This window comes from Salvelinus sp. IW2-2015, linkage group LG4p (genome assembly GCF_002910315.2).
Source record: "Salvelinus sp. IW2-2015 linkage group LG4p, ASM291031v2, whole genome shotgun sequence".
Classification (NCBI taxonomy): Eukaryota; Metazoa; Chordata; class Actinopteri; order Salmoniformes; family Salmonidae; genus Salvelinus; species Salvelinus sp. IW2-2015.
In genome coordinates, this window is record NC_036841.1 from 4,858,781 (window position 1) to 4,885,008 (window position 26,228).

General features: G+C 44.7%; 1 protein-coding gene across 1 annotated transcript in view; it reads left to right on the top strand.

Moving 5' to 3' along the window:
- LOC111956788 (BCAS3 microtubule associated cell migration factor-like) overlaps positions 1-26,228 on the top strand; it is a 401,535-nt gene that overhangs the window by 28,806 nt on the left and 346,501 nt on the right. Inside the window, 6 exon segments of the mRNA XM_070436727.1 lie at positions 4,713-4,820; positions 4,921-4,997; positions 14,579-14,655; positions 15,187-15,270; positions 17,202-17,375; positions 20,168-20,261. Coding sequence (XP_070292828.1) covers positions 4,713-4,820; positions 4,921-4,997; positions 14,579-14,655; positions 15,187-15,270; positions 17,202-17,375; positions 20,168-20,261 — 614 coding nt within the window.

Consider the following 26,228-nt stretch of genomic DNA (forward strand, 5'->3'; position numbering starts at 1 on the left):
CCTCTGACTGTGTCAGTGGGTGTGTGGAGCTGCATTTGTGTCTGCGGCATCTGCCCAAGCTCTGTGGAGTGGTGTTACTTCCATGCACACACTAATCCCCTTGATCAAGGGGTGAGCGTCCTTTTTAGGGAGTGGACAGCGTCTGCGCCCAAAGTAGTGCACTTTATGGGGAATAGGGTGTCATTTGAGACGCATATGATTTTCCCCCTAGAGGTTACTCTAGGTATGATGCACATTTGAAATCTTATTGATGACGTTATTAAATATTTTGAGACAGGCTAGTAGTGGGTTAGAAGCTCATGGAGTCACTATAGAATAGGGACTAGGCATTGTTTCTGGACAAGACCTATAGGTAACTGCCAAAATAAAGGAAACGCCAACATAGTGTCTTTATTAATAGGCCGTTGGGCCACCACGAGCCAGAACAGCTTCAATGTGCTTTTGTCTGGAACTCTATTGGAGGGATGCGACACCATTCTTTCACGTCTAATTCCATCGTTTGGTGTTTTGTTGATGGTGGTGGAAAACGCTGTCTCAGGCACCGCTCCAGAATCTCCCATAAGTGTTCAACTGGGTTGAGATCTTGTGACACACACACCCTTTAAACTCCCTATGCTCCTTTTGAGACCCCTCTTTCAAAGTCACAGATCTCTTCTTCTAACCATTAGTGCTGAGTGATTAACCTAAATGTTGGTTTTTAAACTACTAATTGACCGATGCTTGTTCAATTATTTGACTTATGTTTCATTCGTATTTCTTCTGTGAGCTCAATGCGCACAACACACAGGTTCTCTAGAGTTAAATCAGATCCAGCATGAACTGTGCTATGTAGTAGGGAGTTATAGTTTCCAACAGGCCAATATTCTACAAAGTTTAGTGCCAAAAACATGGTTATTAACTACAATGACCATAATCCATTGCGCATCTACTTGTCCAGATTATTTTACGCCTGCTACAGAAGAGAGAATCCACAATCATGAGGTGTTATAGAGAGCAGCTGTTGCTTTGCAAGTTATTTCTACCTGAAAATACATAATCTAAGTGATTGATGGTATTCAGCAGTCATAAGTATGCCTTATTTACTTTGAACTACAAAATAGTGATTTTGTCAGACAGAATAGGCAGCAGCTTTAAAGAGCTGAGATGATGACTTGGAATGAAATAATAAAGTCATCAAATGAAACATGTAATATACACAACTGAAATATTTAATTAAACTGAAGTAATGATGAATAAATAATGGTTAATAAGTGATAAGCAGTCATGGGCAGTCACTACCATCATGGAACTTTTATTAATTGTTTTATTCTGTGTTACAGCAGTCAACCCATGTAATGCATAGTGCATTTAATAAAAGTAATCTAAAACCGTAATTGTTTTAATAATTGAACCGAAACGGAACAGACCTCAAAAAGCACTAATCACTCAGCACGACTAGGCATGGTAGCCAAAATAATGGACAACTGGGCATTTTTATACATGAGCCTAAGCATATTGGGATGTTAATTGCTTAATTAACTCAGGAACTACAACTATGTGGAAGCACCTGCTTTCAATATACAGTACCAGTCAAAAGTTTGGACACACCTACTCATTCCAGGGTTTTTCTTTATTTTTACTATTTTCTACATTGTAGAATAATAGTGAAGACATCATAGTGAAGACATCAAAACTATGTAATAACACCTATAGAATCATCTAGTAACCAAAAAAGTGTGAAACAAATCACAATATTTTATATTTGAAATTCTTCAAATAGCCACCTGTTGCCTTAATGACAGCTTTGCTCACTCTTGGCATTCTCTCAACCAGCTTCTTGAGTTAGTCACCTGGAATGCATTTCAATTAACCTTGTTAATTTGTGGAATTTCTTTCCTTAATGCGTTTGAGCAAATCAGTTGTGTTGCGACAAGGTAGAAGTGGTATAAKGWAAGAGAAATGACAGTCCATCATTACTTTAAGAAATTAAGGTCAGTCAATCTGGAACATTTCAAGAACTTTGACATTTTCTTCAAGTGCAATCGCAAAAACCATCAAGCACTATGAAGAAACTGGCTCTCATGAGGACCACCACAGGAAAGAAAGACCCAGAGTTACCTCTGCTGAAGAGGATAAGTTCATTAGAGTTAACTGCACCTCAGATTGCAGCCTAAATAAATGTTTCACATTGTTCAAGTAAGACACATCTCAACATCAACTGTTCAGAGGAGACTGTGTGAATCAGTCCTTCATGGTTGAATTGCTGCAAAGAAACCACTACTAAAGGACACCAATAAGAAGAGACTTGCTTGGGCCAAGAAACACGATCAATGGATATTAGACCGGTGGAAATCTGTCCTTTGGTCTGAAGAGTCCAAATTGTAGATTTTTGGTTCCAATTGCCATGGCATTGTGATACGCAGAGTAGGTGAACGGATGATCTCCACATGTGTGGTTCCCACCGTGAAGCATGGAGGAGGAGGAGGTGTGGGGGTGCTTTGCTATTCCCTGCATAGTGCACTACTTTGACCAGGGCCCTATTCCCTATATAGTGCACTACTTTTGACCAGGGCCCTATTCCCTGGTCTGTGATTTATTTAGAATTCAAGGCACACTTAACCAGCATGGCTACCACCGCATTCTGCAGCGATACGCCATGCCATCTGGTTTGCGTAGTGGGACTATAACAGGACAATGACCCCAACACACCTCCAGGCTGTGTAAGGGCTATTTATTCAAGAAGGAGAGTGATGGAGTGCTGCATCAGATTACCTGGCCTCCACAATCACCCRACCTCAATCCAATTGAGATTGTTTGGGATGAATTGGACTGCAGCGTGATGGAAAAGCAGTGCTCAGAATATGTGGGAACTCCTTCAAGACTGTTGGAAAAGCATTCTTCATGAAGCTGGTTGAGAGAATGCCAAGACTGTGCAAAGCTGTCATCAAGGCAAAGGATGGCTACTTTGAAGAATCTCAAATCTCAAATATATTTAGATTTGTTTAACACTTTTTTTGGTTACTACATGATTCCATGTGTTTTTCGTTGTTGTGATGTCTTCACTATTATTCTACAATGTAGAAAATAGTGAAAATAAAGAAAAACATTGAATGACTAGGTGTTTCCAAACTTTTGACTGGTACTGTACTTGGTATCCTAATTTACTCAGGTGTTTCCTTTATTTTGGCAGTTACCTGCATGTCTCCCCTTATGTCTGCAACAGGACTTAATTAGAGTTTTTGTACTACCCAGTCCCCAGGCAGACATGGAGCCAGRACATCACACAGCCTGAGTTCACCAACACTAATACTGCTTGRCATTTGCTGTAGCGACAAGACTCAATATAGCCAGTCTACACACGGCTAACACGAACCAACAGCAGTTAAGCAAGAGCCATGACTACTGACCAAGAGCGAGGACAAGGAAAAGAGAGCAGGAGAGAGAAAAACATTGAGAGAGGGGAGCGAAAGAGGAAGAGCTGCAAGAGAGGGAGAGGAGAGGGGGAGAGACCGAATTAATAAGAGGGAACAAGATGGAGAAGAAGCGAGAGAGACTGATGCAGGCAGACTGGCTTCTCTATCATCGGCTCCATTCTAAGATTCCCTCATTGGAAGAATTATGACAAATGAAACCCTCTCCGGTTCTCCATGACTGCGACTCAGGGCTATCAAGTAGCACATGGACAGTCCCTGCAGCTTTTTACCATTCAACTCTCCCCTAAGTGTTTCCATGTTCCCGGCGCTTTGCGGACAGCTTAAGATGTCTTGGCTGCTTTGTGATGGCCTGATGTGTGCATATTTTGAAACGGGGTAATTTTCTCAACGCTTCGGCCACAGTATTTCATCCACTGTTTGCATYTGTCAGAGAGAGGCCTGAATGGAAAGAGCAGATATTTTCCACCATAAAGAAGAGAAATAGTGGCCTGTTGTTCGGTTGGTTTGAGTGATTGGGAACGCAGACCGACATTACAACCTAATTGATGCGTGCAGCCCAGTGCTGGTCAATGGAGTAGAAGTARTGCTGCAGGAGATAGTATCGGAATTTGGATTCTTAACTTTTTGTGTCATTAGGCTAGGCTGAAACAAGCCTTGAATGCTGATTGGCTGACAGCTGTGGTATATCAGACCGCTATCCATAGGTATGACAAAACATTTATTTTTACGTTGGTAACCAGTTTATAATAGCGATAAGGCACCTTGGGGGTTTGTGGTATATGGCCACTATACCACGGCTAAGTGCTGTATCCAGGCACTCTGCGTTGTGTCGTGAATAAAAGGGAGGGAGGGGTGGTGAGTGTGTGGAGAGAGAGGGGTTAGAGAGAGAGCGAGAGACATTGCCCACAAAATGTTAAAACAAACCCAATTTTGATCAACTCCCATGTCTATTGGGTGAAATAACACAGTGTGCCATCACAGCAGCAAGATTTGTGACCTGTTGCCACAAGGGCAACCAGTGAAGAACAAGCACCATTGTAAATACAACCCATATTTGTGTATTTATTTTCCCTTTTGATCTTTAACCATTTGCACATATGACATTTGAAATGTCTTTATTCTTTTGTAACTTTTGTGAGTGTAATGTTTACTGTTAATTCATATTGTTTATTTCACTTGCTTTGGCAATGTGAACATTTCCTATGCCAATAAAGCCCTTTAATTGAGAGAGAAATCATTGAAAATATCTGTCTATTTTGTACTGAATGTGTCAAATATAGGATGTGTTTCTGTGCCTAGGACCAGCCCCCCATACTGCTGTGTGGACCTGTACTCTCTGAGGACAGGGGAGATGGTCAAGTCCATCCAGTTCAAGACGCCCATCTATGACCTGCACTGCAACAAGGAGTACGTATGGTGGCATCACTTTTTGCATTCAAATAAATATATTGTAGTTTCATGTTATATGAAAATCACATACTATTTGTAATTTTCCTGGTTCTTGTAGGATTCTAGTTGTCGCCCTGCAGGAGAAGATTGCTGCATTYGACAGCTGTACCTTCACCAAAAAGTTCTTTGTTACAAGTAAGGAGCTGGGACTGTGTGTGTGTATCCTTAATGGCACCCGATGGTGCCTGGTCAAAAGTAGTGCACTATATAGGGAATAGGGCCCTGGTCAAAAGTAGTGCACTATAGACCAGGGCCCTATGTGACAAGGTAGGGGTGGTATACAGAAGATAGCCCTATTTTGTAAAAGACCAAGTCCATATTATGGCAAGAATAGCTCAAATAAGTAAAGAGTCCATCATTTACTTTAAGACATGAAGGTCAGTCGATACGGAAAATGTCTTTCAAGATTTCTTCAAGTGCAGTCGCAAAAACCATCAAGCRCTATGATGGAACTGGCTCTCATGAGGATCGGGAACAAGGCCCTATTCCCTATATAGTGCACTACTTTATAGGGAATAGGGCCCTGGTCAAAAGTAGTGCACTATATAGGGAATAGGGCCTTGTTCCCGATCCTCATGAGAGCCAGTTCCATCATAGCGCTTGATGGTTTTTGCGACTGCACTTGAAGAAATGTTCAAATTTCTTGAAATTTTCCATATTGACTGACCTTCATGTCTTAAAGTAATGATGGACTGTCATTTCTCTTTACTTATTTGAGCTATTCTTGCCATAATATGGACTTGGTCTTTTACCAAATAGGGCTATCTTCTGTATACCACCCCTACCTTGTCACAACACAACTGATTGGCTCAAACGCATCAAGGAAAGAAAATCCACAAATTAACAAAGCACACCTGTTAATTGAAATGCATCCCAGGTGACTACCTCATGAAGCTGGTTGAGAGAATGCCTAGAGTGTGCAAAGCTGTCATCAAGACAATGGGTGGCTATTTGAAGAATCTCAAATATTAAATATATTTTGATTTGTGTAACACTTTTTTGGTTACTACATGATTCCATATATTTTATTTCATAATTTTGATGTCGTCACTATTATTCTACATTGTAGAAAACTGTAAAAATAAAGAAAATCTCTTGAATGAGTAGGTGTTCTAAAACTTTTGACCGGTAGTGTAGGTAGAGTTATTAAAGTGACTATGCATTGATAACAACAGAGAGTATCAGCGGTGTAAAAGAGGGATGTGGAAGCTGTTTAGAAGCCTCATGGACCTGGATTTGGCGCTCCGGTACCGCTTGCCGTGTGGTAGCAGAGAGAACAGTCTATGACTATTGTGGCTGGAGTCTTTGACAATTTTTAGGGCCTTCCTCTGACACCACCTGGTATAGAGGTCCTGGATGGCAGGAAGCTTGTCCCCAGTGATGTACTGGACCATACACACTACCCTCTGTAGTGCCTTGCGGTCGGATGCCAATCAGTTGCCATACCAGGCAGTGATGCAACCAGTCAGGATGCTCTCGGTGGTGCAGCTGTAGAACCTTTGGAGGATCTGAGGACCCATGCCAAATCTTTTCAGTCTCCTGAGGGGGAATAGGTTTTGTCGTGCCATCTTCACAAATGTCTTGGTGTGTTTGCTCAATTTTTAGTTTGTTGGTGATGTGGACACCAAGGAACTTGAAGCTCTCAACCTGCTCCACTTCAGCCCTGTCGATGAGAATGGGGGCGTGCTTGGTCCTCTTTTTCCTKTAGCCCACAATCATCTCATTTGTCTTGATTACGTTGAGGGAGAGGTTGTTGTCCTGGCGCCACACGGCCAGTTCTCGGACTTCCTCCCTATAGGCTGTTTCGTCGTTGTCAGTGATCAGGCCTATCACTGTTGTGTCATCAGCAAACTTAATGATGGTGTTGGAGTCGTGCCTGGCCGTACAGTCATGAGTGAACATGGAGTACAGGAGGGGACTGAGCACGCATCCCTGTGGGGCCCCTGTGTGGATGATCAGCGTGGGGGATGTGTTGTTACCTACCCTTACCACCTGGGGGCAGCCTGTCAGGAAGTCCAGGATCCAGTTGCAGAGGGAGGTGTTTAGTCCCAGGGTCCTTAGCTTATCGGAGGGCCTGTTGTCAGGTCTTCTGGCAGTCTCTGTGGGCGTGCCACAGGGTTACATTTTCGGGCCAACTCTTTTCTTTGTATTTATCAATGATGTCGCTCTTGCTGCTGGTGATTCTCTGATCAACCTCTATGCAGACGACACCATTCTGTATACATCTGGCCCTTCTTTGGACACTGTGTTAACAAACCTCCAAACGAGCTTCAATGCCATAAAACATTCCTTCCGTGGCCTCCAACTGCTTTTAAATGCTAGTAAAACTAAATCGCATGCTCTTCAACCGATTGCTGCCCGCACCCGCCTGCCCGACTAGCATCATTGCTCTGGACGGTTCTGTCTGGTTAGACTGTAAACTCTCCTTTGACTCACATTAAGCATCTCCAATCCAAAATTAAATCTAGAATCAGCTTCCTATTTCGCAACAAAGCCTCCTTCACTCATGCCACCAAACATACCCTCGTAAAACTGACTATCCTACCGATCCTTGACTTCGGCGATGTCATTTACAAAATAGCCACCATCACTCTACTCAACAAATTGGATGTAGTCTATCACAGTGCCATCCATTTTGTCACCAAAGCCGCATATACCTCCCACCACTGCGACCTGTATGCTCTCGTTGGCTGGCCCTTGCTACATATTCGTCGCCAAACCCACTGGCTCCAGGTCATCTATAAGTCTTTGCTAGGTAAAGTCCCGCCTTATCTCAGCTCACTGGTCACCATAGCAACACCCRCCCGTAGCACGCGCTCCAGCCGGTAGATTTCACTGGTCATCCCCAAAGCCAACACCTCGTTTGGCCGCCTTTCCTTCCAGTTCTCTGCTGCCAATGACTGGAAGGAATTGCAAAAATCACTGAAGCTGGAGACTTATATCTCCCTCTCTAACTTTAAGTATCAGCTGTCAGAGCAGCTTAACGATCACTGTACCTGTACACAGCCAATCTGTAAATAGCACACCCAACTACATCATCCCCATGTTGTTATTTATTTATTTTTGCTCTTTTGCACCCCAGTATCTCTACTTGCACATCTATCACTCCAGTGTTAATGCTCAATTGTAATTATTTTGCCTCTATGGCCTATTTATTTCCTTACCTCCCTAATCTTAATACATTTGCACACACTACATATATTTTTCTATTGTTTTATTGACTGTACGTTTGTTTATCCCATGTGTAACTCTGTGTTGTTGTCTTTGTCGCACTGCTTTGCTTTATCTTGGCCAGGTCGCGGCCTACCTGGTTAATTAAAGGTGAAATAAATAAATAAAAATGGATGAGTTGAGGCACTATGGTGTTAAACGCTGAGCTGTAGTCAATGAATAGCATTCTTGCATAAGTGTTCCTTTTGTCCAGGTAGGAAATGGAGTGCAATAGAGATTGCGTCATCTGTGGATCTGTTAGGGCGGTATGCAAATTGGAGTGGGTCTGGTGTTTCTGGGATAATGGTGTTGTGAGCCATGACCAGCCTTTCAAAGCATTTCATGGTTACAGACGTGAGTGCTACGGGTCGGTAGTCATTTAGGCAGGCAGTCATTTACCTTATTGTTCTTGGGCACAGGTGCTATGGCGGTCTGCTTAATACATGTTGGTATTACAGACTCAGACAGGGAGAGGTTGAAAATGTCAGTGATGACACTTGCCAGTTGGTAAGCGCATGCTCGCAGTACACATCCTGGTAATCCATCTGGCCCTAGGGCCTTGTGAATGTTGACCTGTTTAAAGGTCTTACTCACATCGGCTGCGGAGAGCATGATCTCAGTCTTCCGGAACAGCTGGTGCTCACATGCATCTTTCAGTGTTATTTGCCTCGAAGCAAGCGTTGAAGTAGTTTCGCTCGTCTGGTAGGCTCGTGTCACTGGGCAGCTCTCGGCTGTGCTTCCCTTTTGTAGTCTGTAATGGTTTGCAAGCTCCGCCGCATCCGGCGAGCGTCAGAGCCGGTGTAGTACGATTCGATCTTTGTCCTGTATTGATGCTTTGCCTGTTTGATGGTTTGTCGGAGGGCATAGTGTGATTTCTTCTAAGCTTCCGGGTTAGAGTCCAGCTCCTTGAAAGCGGCATCTCTTTCCTTCAGTGCGGATGTTGCCTGTAATCCATGGCTTCTGGTTGGGTATSTACAGTTGAAGTCGGAATTTTACATACACTTAGGTTGGAGTCAGTAAAACTTGTTTTTCAACCTCTCCACCAATTTCATGTTAACAAACTATAGTTTTGGCAAGTCGGTTAGGACATCTACTTTGTGCATGACACAAGTAATTTTTCCACAATTGTTTACAGAAAGATTATTTCACTTATAATTCACTGTATCACAATTCCAGTGGGTCAGAAATGTACATACACTAAGATGACTGTGCCTTTTAAACAGCTTGGAAAATACCAGAACATGATGTCATGGCTTTAGAAGCTTCTGATTGACTAAAATTATGTCAATTAGCCTATTGGAGGTGTACCTGTGGATGTATTYTAAGGCCTACCTTCAAACTCAGTGCCTCTTTGCTTGACATCATGGGAAAATCAAAATAAATTAGCCATGACCTCAGAAAAAAATTGTAGACCTCCACAAGTCTGGTTCATCCTTGGGAGCAATTTCCAAACGCCTGAAGGTACCACGTTCATCTCTACAAACAATAGTATGCAAGTATAAACACTAGCCGTCATACCTGTAATGATCTTCTTCGGGAGAAAGAGAGGAGGACCAAAGCGCAGCGTGGTAAGTGTTCATGATGATGTTTTTAATTAAACTCAGAACACTAAACAAAAMAATAAATGATGTGAACAAACGAAACAGTACCGTGTGGCGACAAACACTGACACGGAAGACAAACACCCAAAAAAACCAACAGAAAACAGGCTACCTAAATATGGTTCCCAATCAGGGACAACGATTGACAGCTGCCTCTGATTGAGAACCATATCAGGCCAAACACAGAAAACCAACACAGAAATAGAAAACATAGATTATACCCACCCAACTCACGCCCTGACCACACTAAAACAAAGAAAATACAAAAGAACTATGGTCAGAACGTGACAATACCGCTCAGGAAGGAGACGCGTTTTGTTTCCTGAAGATTAACGTACTTTGGTGCGAAAAGTGCAAATCACTCCCAGAACAATAGCAAAGGACCTTCTGAAGATGCTGGAGGAAACATATACAGAAGTGTCTATATCCACAGTCGACAAAACCACAGTCAACAAAACCATCCACAGTTGACAAAAAACTATGTTGACATAACCTGAAAGACCGCTCAGCAAGGAAGAAGCCATTGCTCCAAAACCGCCATAAAAATGCCAGAATACGGTTTGCAACTGCACATGGGGACAAAGATCGTACTTTTTGGAGAAATGTCCTCTGGTCTGATGAAACAAAAATAGAACTGTTTGGCCATAATGACCATCGTTATGTTTGGAGGAAAAAGGGGGAGGCTTGCAAGCCGAAGAACACCACCCCAACCCGTGAATCCCGGGGATGGCAGCATCATGTTGTGGAGGTGCTTTGCTGCAGGAGGGACTGGTGCACTTCACAAAATAGATGGCATGATGAGGCAGAAAATTATGTGGATATATTGAAGCAACATCTAAAGTCATCAGTCAGGAAGTTAAAGCTTGGTCGCAAATGGGTCTTCCAAATGGACAATGACCCCAAGCATACTTCCAAAGTTATGGCAAAATGGCTTAAGGACAACAAAGTCAAGGTATTGGAGTGGCCATCACAAAGCCCTGACCTCAATCTTACAGAAAATGTGTGGGCAGAACTGAAAAAGTGTGTGCTAGCAAGGAGGCCTACAAAGTTGACTCAGTTACACCAGCTCTGTCAGGAGGAATGGGCCAAAATTCACCCAACTTATTGTGGGAAGCTTGTGGAAAGCTACCCGGAATGTTTGACCCAAGTGAAACAATTTAAATGCAATGCTACCAAATACTAATTGAGTGTATGTAAACTTCTGACCCACTGGGAATGAGATGAAAAAAATAAAAGCTGAAATAAATCATTCTCTACTATTATTCTGACATTTCACATTAAAATAAAGTGGTGATCCTGACTGACCTAAGACAGGGAATTTTTACTAGGATTAAATGTCAGGAATTGTGAGAAACTGAGTTTAAATGTATTTGGCTAAGGTGTATGTAAACTTCCGACTTCAACTGTACGTACAGTCACTTTTGGGACGACGTCATCAATGCACTTATTGATGAAGCCAATGACTTATGTAGTGTACTCCTCAATGCCATCCGAGGAATCCCGGAACATACTCCAGTCTGTGCTAGAAAAACAGTACTATAGCTTAGCATCTGCTTCATCTGACAAATTGTTTATTGATCGAGTCACTGGTGTTTCCTGCTTTAATTTGAGCTTGTAAGCAGGAATCAGGAGGATAGAATTATGGTCAGATTTGCCAAATGGAGGGCGAAGGAGAGCTTTGTGTGTGGAGTAAAGGTGTTTTTAAATTAAAAAATCCCCCCCTTTGCACATTTAACATGCTGATAGAAATTTGGTAAGACGGATTTAAGTTTCTCTGCATTAAAGTCCCCGGCCACTAGGAGCGCCGCCTCTGGAGGAGTGTTTTCCTGTTTGCTTATGGCGGTTTACAGCTCATTGCGTGTGTTCTTAGTGTCAGCATCAGTCTGTGGTGGTATGTTGACAGCTACGGTTAATACAGATTAAAAGTCTTTAGGTAGATAGTGTGGTCTACAGCTTATCATGAGATAGTCTACCTCAGACGAGCAAAACCTTGAGACTTCATTAGATATTGTTCACCAGCAGTTATTTACAAAAATACAAAGTCCGCTACCCCTTGTCTTACCAGAGGCCACATTTCTATCCTGCCGATACACACACTATTCTTATCACCACGATCACACACACACGCATGCATGCACTCTCACTCGCACACATACGGTATACACGTACACACACACACACACACACTAGACCAGTGCATACAGTTATTAGTACTCACAGATGCATCTACTCTTCAGTGAAATCAATGGACATATCATCTTGGAACAGATGCTCTGTCCTGTGTCGATCTCTGTGCACATCTGTGAGAACACTGAAGCTACATAGCCACCCACTAACAGTTATATAGCCAGTAGCACCAACACACAGAGCCAGCCCAGTCACGTAACACATCAGCATTTCCACACAAACATCCCAGCACCAGAGACAAGCAGGTCTGTCACGCTGGTATCACCCAGCCCAAACAACCAACTGAAGACAGGTACTGGCAGCGTTTACCCCACCATTCACAAACCACCATGCCTCCTCAAGGAGCACAACGTTTCGAACAAGTCTTTGAAACGGGTCTAAACTGTTTAACTGAAACTTAATGGTAGAGCATGCTGGAGTCCTCTGGTAGCTTAGCACATATCAACATCTCTGAGTGTGTTTATAGCATGTTTACAACTCAACATCATACAGCTACACTACCTTCCTAGGTTGTGTTCAGAAGGCACTGAAGGGGATAAAACATTTTGAAAAGGAGTGAAACTGGGCGATATCGTACTAGTACAATAAGACTGCTCATTGGGTTGTTTTGCTCATTTGTGCCCAGCTGAACATGACCCCTGGACAGTGCAGGATGACGTGAAACATTCTTTGTAACAAGGCCATTGCTGTCTGCAGACAGTAAACAAACTGCTGTTAGGAGAATATGTACTTAATGTGTTGTCCGCCTGCCTTTCCCCTCCATGTCTGGCTGGCAGGGCCACAGGACAATGAGTATAGTCAATCACTGCTAATCACTCTTAATGATGCTTCATCCTTGGAAAATGGAGATGTCTTTGGGGAGGAAGAGCAGCAACACAGGCGTCCTGTAATGTGGGTTGTTTTAAGTTGTTGCTTGTCTTTAGAGTGGTGTGGACTGGGGATGAGGTGGGGATGTGAGGTTTGGGTTTTGGTGTTTCCCCTTTTTCTCCCTCAAATGTTTTCATCTTTCTTTCTTCAGCCCTCTGCATTTTCTTTCCTCTGTTCACCTCAGCCTTTTCCCCTCTCCCCTTCTCTCCCTCTATTCTCTCTCTATGTCCTTTCCTCCCTCTATTCTCTCTGTCCTTTCCTCTTCTCCCCATGTCCTTTCCTCTTCTCCCCCTTCATCTCCTCTCTCTCCCTTTCAAGTCTTTTCTCTTTTACAATCTCGTTCTCTCTTCTCCCTCTCCTCTTCCTTTTTTCTCTCTTCCTCTCTCCTCCCCCTTTCTCCTCTCCTCCCACTCTCTCCTCTCCTCCCCCTTTCTCCTCTCCTCTCCTCCCACTCTCTCCTCTCCTCCCCCTCTTTCCACACAGGATGTGTTAGACACATGTTGTCTCACTGCCTGGCCTGAGTGGGTCGTTCTCCCCCAGCCTTGGAGAGCCAACAAAAGGCTGTAGCATTGTGGCTAACCTCAAGTCCTATTCACCCCGCGCCTCCCAGCCTTGACTCTTCTGAACACTAAATTACTGTCTGACTCCCCATCTCATCTGCACCCTGAGCAGTACATTATGTCAGCCAAACCTCTTTCCCTTTGCCTCCATGCACTCACATGACCTCATATTGGTGTGTGTGCTTGTTTGTACGTGTCTTTATATGAGATGTGTATTTGTACTGTTATGTCCGTTTATAGAGGTGTGTGTGTGTGTGTGTGCAAACAAGCGTATTTGTCCTAGTTGCTCTCTGCGTGCTTTTAAGTCTGTATCCATCATGACTCCCTCTCTGCTTACAGACATGTTTGTGAGTAGTGGTGAATCCTGTGTGATGGTGGATGCTGTGCAGAACTGGGTTTAAAAAAAAAATACTATTTGTAATCTTTCAAATACCTTGAGTGTTTGCTTTAGCCTAGCTGGAGTGCCAGACGGGCAGGGTAGGACATTTTGGAACTAATATGTTGGTCTTTCAAGCCAGACAAGCTTAATCAAGCACAGATAAAGTTTTTGAACCCAGGTCTGGTGCTGTGTGGCCATTGACTCCAGTGTGTGCGTGCGTGCCTGTATTTAGTTAATTACTACTCATCATCACGTCTAGTGTGACATGACTGTTTACATCAACATCTGTGTGAGTGGGTGGACACATTTGTACTTGTTTATACTGATAGCTGATCCGCTTGTGAATTTATGGGCCTTTTGTCCTCATCTTCTGTATGTGTGTTGACGTCCATTTGTATTTATGCTGAGCTTTTGAGTGTGTTTCTTTTTACTTAGAGCCACATTATGACTTAATGGATTCTGTGGCACCCAATAAAGTGGGGACGGCTCCTGTCTTGATTGACTGGCAGACACACTGATCCCTATGGGAACTACTAAAGCAAGCAAGCCCCCACACACACACACACACACACACACACATACACAGTGATCCACGTTCCCCTCTCAAACACATTAAGGCTTTAAGAAAGACCGAGCCACTCTTGGAGGAGAAGAACTCCGACTCCTGAAGCACGTATCCACAGCAGCCTTCACTGTTTCACAACTTCTAAAAGGGAACATGTTGAAGTTAGGTAATCCAAAGGCTTTTTTGTTGTTGATACGCAGGCATGATTTTTCCACCTTCATTGGTATGTATCAAATGTTTTTTGTGTGACTGTGTTGTGTCAGCCCCAGTTGTGTATCCAGTTTGTCCTGCAGCTGAAGGGTATGGGTTGTACCTTCAATAACTGTAAGTTTCCTCTTGTGTTTCAGGCTGCTTTCCCTGTCCGGGCCCCAACCTAAACCCTATAGCACTGGGAGGACGCTGGCTAGCCTACGCTGAGAACAAGGTAGGACACACACACAYACACACTGAATATACACACACCCATCCATCACGGATGTACTTATCACAACACCATATTTACAATCCTCAAATTCATTTTTTACTTTAGCTCTTTAATCTCTYAGTACAACTCATTCCAAGAAGAGACCACTAGAAATGATAACATCTGAAAACCAACAGATGTAGGGTTTTTTATGTCTATTTAATAGGATTTTTGTATTTTCCAAAAGCAAGTACACTCTACGCACTCTTGCAATACATTTKAATGGATAATTGTGTCTGGTAGTTGTCTGATTACGCTCGGCCACTCAAGTAATTGACAGATGTGTCACTGACTACTATAAGCTTCTCTGTTCCTTAAGAATAGAGTAGGTCTGGGATGGATGGATGGATCCCAGGAAATAGACAGTGGGATAGGAGAGGTTTTTAATGTGCTGACCCTCATATTCTGTTCCTGGTTGGCCTCAGCTGCAGGAGGAGGATAATAATCAATTTCTTATCTGTTTTCCCCTCTGTCTCTCTGCCTCCCCCCCAGTTGATCCGGTGTCACCAGTCTCGAGGCGGTGCCTGCGGGGACAATGCCCAGTCTTACACAGCTACAGTCATCAGCGCTGCTAAAGTAAGTGAAACACAAACACTCACACCTCCCTCCACCCCAGTGGTTGTAATATAATCATCTGTACATTTCTGAGAAGTGATATAGGATCCACCTTGGCTTTCCCCTGTGAGTCAAACACCGTTATGAGACAAACACCGTTATGAGACTATATATCATAACCCAGACACAGGCCTTGAGAGTCTGAGCATCTTAACTCATTTCTATCGTCCCTGTGTGTTTCTGTAGGGGTTCCATCCTGTACTGTACTGTTTACTGTACTGCAATATGGGACACAGCCCCTGTAATAGTCCTCTCAGCTGGAGAGCACCGCCAGGCTACACTACTCTAACTGCTATGCCCTTTGATACCAAGCTGAATGTATACCCCTCCGCTCTGTTGATGTAGCGGCTGAGCTAACCTGCGCTACTAGCCTAGCGCAACACTCTCCTCATAAGGTTCCAGTCTCCGGTCTTAGCCAGGCCCCCAAAGGGGAACCCTAATTGATTTATGAAGACCCCTTGGGTCAGAGTTATTCCCATGGTCTCGCCCTCTCTCTCCCTCCCTCTCTCCTTAATGAGCGCTAACGGCTAGCGTGATAAAGTCCCATTAGCTGCTAATGGCGGTATACATCAAAAAGAGCAGTGGCGGCAGCGCTAAAGTGTTAGCCTGGCTAGCGGAGGGAGGGGGAAACGAGGTTAAGGGCATCCCGATATGCAGACGGATTGTCTGCAGCCGCCGTTGAGAACTATATATTATAATCTCAATATTTTCAGCCCAGTCCCCCCCTCCTCCGGTCTACAACGCGACATAGACTAAGTGCTTCTGTCCAGAGACTTGGAAGGCGAGAGGGGGTGTTGAGGGAGCACTAAGGGGGAGTATTTCCTAGCCTTTTATAGGAAATGACATTTTATAACAGCACATATTTCCAGCTGTATTATTATTATTATTATTCCTCATACTAATCATTGGAATATAAACATAAAGCGAACCTGCTCATTGTCTGACTGTGTGATGCTCTTCATCAGTGTGGCGGCTCCTCGCCACGTTGTCTGACTCAAACACACCTCTGGCCAGGGCCAGGCCAGGCTCCTCGCCACGGTGTCTGACTCAAACACACCTCTGTGGCCAGGCCAGGCTCCTCGCCACGGTGTCTGACTCAAACACACCTCTGTGGCCAGGGCCAGGCCAGGCTCAGAGAAATGGATAGTGCTGCTTAAGTGGAGTCTATCTCCCTGCTACACTGTCCTGAGCTAATGGAGTCAGTGTACTGTGTGTGTGTCAGCACAAAGGGGCCCCGGAGAACCTAATCAGGCATGCAGGCCAGGCAGCGCTGTCAATACCGCGTGGCGCCTCGCATTTGTTGGGTCTATGCATCACACACACACTCCCTCACTTGGCGACCCCACCTAGCCCACTAACAGACTGGTGTGTGTAAATTGCTCGGAGCCGCATCAATAATGAAACAGGGCGTTTGGCTCCTAATTGATCAACACTAATGTGTTTTCTAATCACTGCAGTGTGACGTTTTAGTGCTAATCCAAAACAGGAGCCATTGATCTGTGTAGGGCTGAGGGGGAGACTGGGGAGGAGAGACTGGTGGCAGACACCGGCTCCTGCTGTTTCAGCACTCCTCCACATCATCATCAGCAGCAGCAGCTGTTAGCGTTGAGCAAATAGCCGTCTCTCTCTCTCACTCATAGTCATGCATAGACACAGTCATTCTATATTGATCAACACTCCTCTCCCAGCTCCCCATAGTCAAACACAGACATACTGGTGTCTTCTTTATTGGAAGTGTCTCTAGTTGTTTTATGACGAGGAGCCCAATCTGATGTTTGTTTCCTGCTATTCTCCACCTCCTCCCTCTCCACCTCCTCCCTCTCTCTCCTCATCTCTACCCTCTTTATATGCGTCTCTCTCGCTCTCCCCCTTCCCCCTGTCGTTCTGGTTAGACCCTAAAGACTGGTCTCACCATGGTGGGAAAGGTGGTGACCCAGCTAGCTGGTACTCTACCCACTGGCGCCCCCGACGAGGAGGGTGCTACCCCCCACAGCACCACTCGCCGAAGCCCCCATGCCCCCGGAGTAATCACCGTCATTGACACACACAACGTCGGAGAGGGACAGGTATGTGTGATCACGAAGTCATAGACCGTGGCTTTCCAACAGTGTTCCATGCCCTTCTGAAGTAACTGTCAGAAAATATACACGTTCTGCAACCAATATTAGAAATGGACGAACGAATACTACACCATGTGAAGTTAGAACGATCTTGTCGGAGAGGTATAAGTATTACTGTGTGTCTTACCCTTTGGGTTATGGACCATGGCTCCCCAAACGTGTTATCACTTTCTGAAGTAATGTTGAAAAAGTGTACAAAGCAAAACATACAGTGTACATCTTGGTTGGTTTTTGTGTACGTAATAATCCTATAGGGGTTCTTGTTTGAACAATAATTCTCACTTGATAATAGTGTGTCATCACTACCTTATAAACGGGCCCAACCTATCTCAGCCACTGGCTCCTAGATTCATCATGGTAATGAGTCTCTTCCTGCTTTTGGCACAGGTCCCAGGTGAAGACCAGGTCATAGAAATGAAATGAACCTCATTAATTATTTCTCTTTCAGTTACGTACATCCACATATTCTCTCAGCACAGCTGTTCTTAGTTTGCCCCAAACTGAACTCTGTCTCTAGACATTCTCTCATCAGAGTGAGAAGTTTTTTTACTAATCAGAACAGATTCTCTATCCTCTCCTCTCTTCCCTCCCTCCTTTTTCTTGTCGTTTCTGACCTCTGTAAATACACCTTTGGGTTTTGTGTTGCGGTGAGAAACCTCCCAGGTGAAACCTTTTTAAATCCTCTGCTAGAGCGAACACAGGAGCCCACCAACCGACCCCACACCCCACACGCACCTGACAGCACCTCGGGGCCTAAGGTGGGATTTATTTTGCTTGCTCACATATTTTCACAGCTCGGCCTTCGCCACAGCGCCAGCTTTTTTAAGCAGTGGGGAGACTAAATGAATGCACTGCTCATCAGCAGTAACCTCACAAGAAGCTTGTACCCGTCCTCTGTCTGCCACGCTCCTCTCTTCCTAGCTCCCTTGGTGCTAATGAAAGGGTGGCTGTGTAATGCTCACACTATCTTTGGCTATAGTTGCTATGTATAAGGGGCATAAGGCTACTATAAATCCATGCCGTGCCTTTATTGCAGTGCGCTGCATGCCAGTGCTTGTGTGTGTGTGTGTGTGCTGTGTGTGTGTGTGTGTGTGTGTCGTGCGATGTGTGCGTGCGTGCGTGCGTGCTGTAGGTGCGTAGCGTGCGTGCGTCTGCGTGCGTGCGTGCCGTGCGTGCGTGCTGGCTGGTGCTAGTTGCGTGCAGGTGCGTGTCGTGTGCGCTGCGATGCGTGCGTGCGTGCGAATGACTAGACTACGCGATGACTCGACGGAAGCGCGCTAGCACGAATACAGCAGCGAGCGTAGTGACGTAGGCGTGCGTGCGTGCGTGCGTGCGCTGCGTTTGCGTGCTGCTGCGTGCGTGCGTGCGTGACGTGCGTGCGTGCTGTGCGTGCGTGCGTGCGTGCGTGCCGTGCGTGCGTTCGAGCGTGCGTGCAGTGCGTGCGTGCGTGCGTCGTGCGTGCGTTCGTGCGTGCTGCGGTGCCGTGCGTGGCGTGCCTGTGCGTGCGTAGCGTGCGTGCGTCTGCGTGCGTGCGTCGTGCGTGCGTGCGTGCTCGTGCGGTGCGTGCGTGCGTGCGTGCGTGCGTGCGTGCGTGCGTGCTTGCGTGCGTGCGTGCGTCTGTCATTGTAACCACAGTTTCCTTGAGGGCTCCTCCAGAACCGGGGATAAAGCCACAGAAGCAGGTCCTGCACTGTGTCACCAGCCATTATACAGTAACCCTACACTACACCTAAAACACAGTTGGAGGGAGGAGGGGAGGGGATGGGAGAGAGAATCGTTGTGGACTCAGTAATGATGGCATTGTTTTCTTGCCAACATCACCTCACCTAAGTTTGTTGACCCCTTTTGTTGGAAGTGGATGACCCTCTTTAACCACACACACACACACACTCACACTCACACTCCCTCCTCCTGTATAATAGGTTTACTCTCCAGAGGTAGCCCCAACACTAATTCTCAGTTTCAAAGGGCTTCAGCAGGATTCCCTCACAGAACAACATTGTGTGCCTCCGATGTAATAAAATGGGTCTGGTTTATGTCACCCCTTTTCCTTGTTCTTTTCATTTTTCTCCTCTCTCTCCCTCCAGTCCAGTCTGGAAAAAAAGGCTCAGTTGATCTTGGAGGTTGTTTTGTGTTTGGACTGACTCCTATTAAAACTAATGCAACGCTAGACCAGATTTATCACTATGAGACCGACCTCTCTCACCCTCTCTCTCTCCCTCTCTCTCKCCMGATCGCTCTCTCTCTCCCTCACTCCTCTGTCTCTCTTACTCTTTCCCTGGACTCATGTCTGGGCTTAGTTATAATCTGTTCAAGACCAGAGACGTTTACACGCACACAGAGCCCCTGGTCTGAGAACAGAATCATACTCAGCAGCACTGTAATTCTTTTGAACAGTCGGAGGACTTTGAGCTTAGCTACTGGTCTGAGATCAGTCTTTTGTCATTCCAGTCTTAGTTGTCATGCAGCACATGGAGACAGATGGCGGGTACAGTGCTGCGCTGACAGTGTAGAAAGAGAGACCGAGAGATTGTAAACAAGCCTCTCTCTGGTGTTAATTTGGATGATTGCTAATTACATCCACAAGGTGGCAATGCTCTTTACCAGTAACATATTCATTCTCCATTATTTTACTTACAGCAAGAAGCTACAAGAAGTCCATGTGTTAGAAGTTGGAAAGTCCATCTCTGTGTAGATTCTGTGGTGAATGTCTCTCCCTCTGTCTGTGTTCGTTCCAGGTCCTGGTGAGTGAGGACTCAGATGGAGAGGGAGTGGTGGCCCACTTCCCAGCCCATGACAAACCCATATCCTGCATGGAATTCAACCCCAGCGGTAAGGAGACAGCTCACTGCAACACACACACACACACACACACACACACACACACACACACACACACACACACACACACACCAGAGAGAGATAAATGCTAGTACAACTAAATCCATGCTCTTCACGATTTGCTGCCCGCACCCGCCTGCCCGACTAGCATCATTGCTCTGGACGGTTCTGTCTGGTTAGACTCGTAAACTCTCCTTTGCTCACAATTAAGCATCTCAATCCAAAATTAATCTAGAATCAGCTTCCTATTTCGCAACATAAGCCTCCTTCACTCATGCCACAAACATACCACTCGAAAACTGACCTAACCTACCGATCCATTGACTTCGGCGATAGTCATTTACAACATAGCCAAGACCATCACTCTGTACTTCAACAATTGGGGGATGTAGTCTATCATAAAGTGGCCCCATCCATTTTGTCACCAAAGCCGCAGTATACCTCCCCACCCAACTGCGATCCTGTAATGCCTTCTTCCGTTGGGCTGGCCTTGCTACATATTCGTCGTCCAAATCCACTGGTCCAGGTCTATCTATAAGTTTTGCTAGGTAAAGTCCGCCCTTAATCTCACCACTGGTTCACACATAGCAACACCAGACCCGTAGCAACTGGCTCCAGCCGTAAAATTTCACTGGCATCCCAAAGCCAACACCCGGTTTGGCCGCCTTTCCTTCCAAGTTCTCTGCTGCCCATGACTGGAAGGACTTGCAAAAAATCACTGAAGCTGGAGACTTAATATCTCCCTCTCTACCTTTAAGTATCAGCTGTCAAGATGCAGCTTAAACGATCAACTGTACCTGTAACAGCCAATCTGTAAATAGCACACCCCAACTCCAATCAATCCCATGTTGTTATTTATTTATTTTTGCTCTTTTCACCCCAGTACTCTCCTTGCACATTTCTATCACTCCAGTGTTAATGCTCATTGTAATTAATTTTGGCCTCTATGGCCTAATTTATTTCCTTACCTCGCCATCTAATTACATTTGCACACACTACAGTATATTTTTCTATTGTTTTTTGACTGTACGTTTGTTCTATCCCATGTGGTAACCTGTGTTGTTGTCTTTGTCGCACTGCTTTGCTTTATCTGGCAAGGTCGCGGCCTACCTGCGTTAATTAAGGTGAATAAATAAATAAAAATGGATGATTGAGGCACTATGGTGTTAAACGCTGAGCTGTAGTCAATGAATAGCATTCTTGCATAAGTGTTCCTTTTGTCCAGGAGGAAATTGGAGGCAATAGAGATTGCGTCATCTGTGCGATCTGTTAGGGCGGTATGCCCCCAAATTGGAGTGGTCTGCGTGTTTCGTGGGATACATGGTGTTGTGAGCCATGACCAAGCCTTTCAAAGCATTTATGTTACAGACGTGAGTGCTACGGGTGGTAGTCATTTAGGCAGGCAAGCTCATTTACCTATTGTCTTGGGCACAGGTGCTAGGGGCGGTCTGCTTAATCACATGTTGGTATTACAGACTCAGACAGGGAGAGGTTTTGAAAATGTCAGTGATGACACTTGCCAGTTGGTAACGCGCATGCCGCAGTACAGCATCCTGTATTCCATCTGCCTAGGGCTTGTGAATGTTGACGCTGTTTTAAAGGTCTTACTCACATCGGCTGCGGAGAGCATGATCTCCGTCTTTCCGGATACCAAGCTTGGTGCCACATGCATCTTTCCAGTGTTTATTTGCTCGAAGCACAGCGTTGAAGTCGTTTCGCTCGTCTGGTAGGGCTCGTGTCACTGGGCAGCTTCGGCTGTGCTTCCACTTTTGTAGTCTGTAATGGTTTGCAAGCTCCGCCGCATCCGGCGATGCGTCAGAGCCGGTGTAGTACGATTCATCTTTGGTCCTGTATTGATGCTTTGCCTGTTTGATGGTTTGTCGGAGGGCATAGTGCTGATTTTCTCTAAGCCTTCCGGGTTAGATCAAGCTCCTTGAAAGCGCATCTCTTTCCTTCAGTGCGGATGTTGCCTGTAATCCATGGCTTCCTGGTTGGGTAGATACAGTTGAGTCGGAATTTTACAATACCCTTAGGTGGAGTCAGTAAAACTTGTTTTTCCACCCCCCCTCTCCACCAATTTCATGTTTAAACAAACTATAGTTTTTGGCAAGTCGTAGGGAATCTACTTTGTGCATGAACACAAGTATTTTCCACAACTTGTTTACAGAAAGATTATTTCACTTATAATTCACAGTGTATCACATTCCAGTGGGTCAAGAAATGTACATACACTAAGATGACTGTGCCTTTAAACAGCTTGGAAATTACCAGAACGATGATGTCATGGCTTTAGAGAACTTCTGATTGAACTAAAATTATGTCATTAGCCTAATTGGAGGTGTAACCTTGTGGGATGTATTTTTTAAGGCCTACCTTCAAACTCTGGCCTCTTTGCTTGACATCATGGGAAAATCCCAAAATAAATAGCCATGACCGTCAGAAAAAATTGTAGACCTTCCACAAGTCCTGGTTTCATCTTGGGAGCAATTTCCAACGCCTGAAAGGTACCCTACGTTCTCTCTACAAAACAATAGTATGCAAGTAAGAAACACTACCGTCATCACCTGTAATGATGTTCTTCGGGAGAAAGAGAGCGAGGACCAAAGCGCAGCGTGTAAGTTCATGATGATGTTTTAATTAAACTCAGAAACTAAACAAAACAATAAATGATGTGAACAAACGAAACAGTACGTGTGGCGACAAACACTGACACGGAAGACAACACAAAAAACCAACAGAAAACAGGCCTACCTAACTATGGTTCCAATCAGGTGACAACGATATGACAGCTGCCTCGTGACTTGAGAACGCATATCAGCCAAAAACAGAAAAACCAACACAGAAATTAGAAAAAACATAGATTATACCACACCCAACGCACGCCCTGACCACACTAAAACAGAAGAAAATACAAAAGACTATGGTCAGAACGTGACAATACCGCGCTCAGGAAGGAAGCGTTTGTTTCTGAAGATTAACGTAACTTTGGTGGAAAATGCAAATCCACTCCACGAACAATAGCAAAGGACCTTCTGAAGATGCTGGAGGAAAACAATATACAGAGAGTGTCTTATATCCACAGTCGACAAAACCACCAGTCAACAAAAAACCCATCCACAGTTGACAAAAAAACTATGTTGAATCAACTGAAGACCGCTCAGCAAAGGAAGAAAGCCATGCTCCAAAACCGCCATTAAAAAGCCGAATACGGTTTGCAACGCACATGGGGACAAAAGATCTCGTTACCTTTTTGGGAAAATGCCTCTGGTCGATAAACAAAAATAAACTGTTTGGCCATAATGACCATCGTTATGTTTGGAAGGAAAAAGGGGAGGCTTGCAAGCGAAGAAACACCACCCCAACCCGGTGAAATCCCGGGGATGGCAGCATCATGTTGTGGAGGTGCTTTGCTGCAAGACGGGACTGGTGCACTTCACAAAATAGAATGGAGAGTGAGGCAAAAATGATTGGATATATTGAAGCAATCTAAAGTCATCAGGTGCAGGAAGTTAAAGCTTGGTCGCAAGGGTCTTTCCAAAATGGAAAACAATGGAACCCAAGGCATATTTCCCAAAAAAGGTTATGGCAAAATGGGCTTAAGGACAACAAAGTCAAGTATTGGAGTGGCCATCACACAAGCCCTGACCTCAGCATCTTACAGAAATGTGCTGGCAGAACGAAAAAGTGTACGTGCTTAGGCAAGAGGGGCCTACAAAGTTTGACTCAGTTACACCAGCTCTGTCAGGAGAATGGGCAAAATTACCCAACTTACTTGTGGAAGCTTTGTGGAAAGGCTTACCCGGAAATGTTTGCACCCAGTGAAACAAATTTAATGGCAATGCTACCAACATACTAAATTGAGTGTATGTAAACTTCTGACACTGGGAATGAGAATGAAAAAAATAAAGCTGAAATAAATCAATTCTCTCTATTATGTCCGACATTTCACATTAAAATAAAGTGGTGATTCCTGACTGACCTAAGACAGGAATTTTTTACTAGGATTAAATGTCAGAATTTGAGAAACGGAGTTTAAATGTATTTGGCTAAGGTGTATGTAAACTTCGACTTCAACTGTACGACAGTCACTTTGGACGACGTCATCAATGCACTTATTGATGAAACAATGATTTGTAGTGTACTCCTCAATGCCATCGAGGAATCCGGGAACAGTACTCCAGTCTGTGCTAGACAAAACGTACTAAGCTTAGCATCGCTTCATCTGACAAATTGTTATTGATCTGAGTCAACTGGTGTTTCCTGCTTAAATTTGAGACTTGTACAGCAGGATCAGGAGGATAGAATTATGGTCAGATTGCCGAAATGGAAGGGCGAAGGAGAGCTTTGCTGGTGTGGACTAAACTGTGTTTTTAATTAAAAATCCCCCCTTTGGCACATTTACAACATCCTGAATAGAATTGATAAAGACGGATTTAAGTTTCTCATGCATTAAAGTCCGCCGGCAACTAGGAGCGCCGCCTCTGAGGAGTGTTTTCCTGTTTGCTTATGGCGGTTTCAGCCATTGCGTTTGTTCTTAGTTAGCAATCGTGGTGGTATTGACAGCTACAGGTTAATTACAGATAAAATTTTTAGTGTAGATGTGTGGTCTACAGCTTATCATATGAGCATACTCTACCTCAGAACGACGCAAAACCTTGAACCTTCATTAAGTATTGTTCACCAGCAGTTATTTACAAAATACAAAGTCGCTACCCCTTGTCTTACCACGAGGCCACATTTCTATCCTGCGCGAATAACAGCACTATTCTTATCACCACGATCACACACCACACGCATGCATGCACTCTCACTCGGCACACATCACCGGTTATTACAGCGTACACACACACAACACACACACAGACCAGTTGCATACAGTTATTAGTACTCCACAGATGCAATTCTTATCTTCAGTTGAAATCAATGGAACTATATCTTGGCGAACAGATGCGCTGGCCTGTGTCGATCTCTGTGCACATCTTGTGAGAACACTAAGCTACGAGTGCACCCACTAAAAGTTATAAGCCAGTAGCCCAAACAACAGAGCCAGCCCAGTCACGTAACACATCAGCAATTTCCACACAACACATCCACACCAGAGACAACAGGTCTGTCACGCTGGTATCACCAGACCCAACAAACACAACTTGAAGACAGGACTGGCAGCCGTTTACCCCCACCATTCACAAACCACCATGCTCTCGAAGGAGCACAACGTTGTCGACACAAGTCTTTGGAAACGGGTACTAAACTGTTTAAAACTGGAAACCTTAATGGTAGAGCATGCTGGAGTTCCCTTGGTTAGCTATAGCACATATCAACCACCTCTGAGTGTGTTTATAGCATGTTTACAACTCAACATCAACAGGCTACATCCCTTCCTAGGTTGTGTTCAGAAGGCACGAAGGGATATAAACATTTTGAAAAGGAGTGAACCTGGGCGTATACGTACTAGACAATAAGAGCTGCATCATGGGTTGTTTTGCTCATTTCGTGCCCAGCTGAACATGACCCTGGACCAGTGCAGGATGTACCGTGAAACATTCTTCTGTAAACAAGGCCATTGCTGTCTGCAGACAGTAAACAAACTGCTGTTAGGAAATATGTACTATAAATGTGTTGTCCGCGCCATGCCTTTCCCCTCCATGTCTGGCTGGCAGGGCCACAGGCAATGAGTAATAGTCAATCACTGCTAATCACTCTGTAATGGAGCTTCATCCTGTGGAAAATGGAGATGTCTCTATGGGAGGAAGCAGCCAGCAACACAGGGAGCTGTAATGTGGGTTGTTTTTAAGTTGTTGCTTGTCTTTAGATGGTGTGGACTGGGGATGAGGTGGGATGTGAGGTTTTGGGTTTTGGTGTTTTCCCCTTTCTCCCTCAAAATGTTTTCATTCTTTCTTTCTTCAGCCTCTGCATTTTCCTTTCCTCTGTTCACCTCAGCCTTTTCCCCTCTCCCCT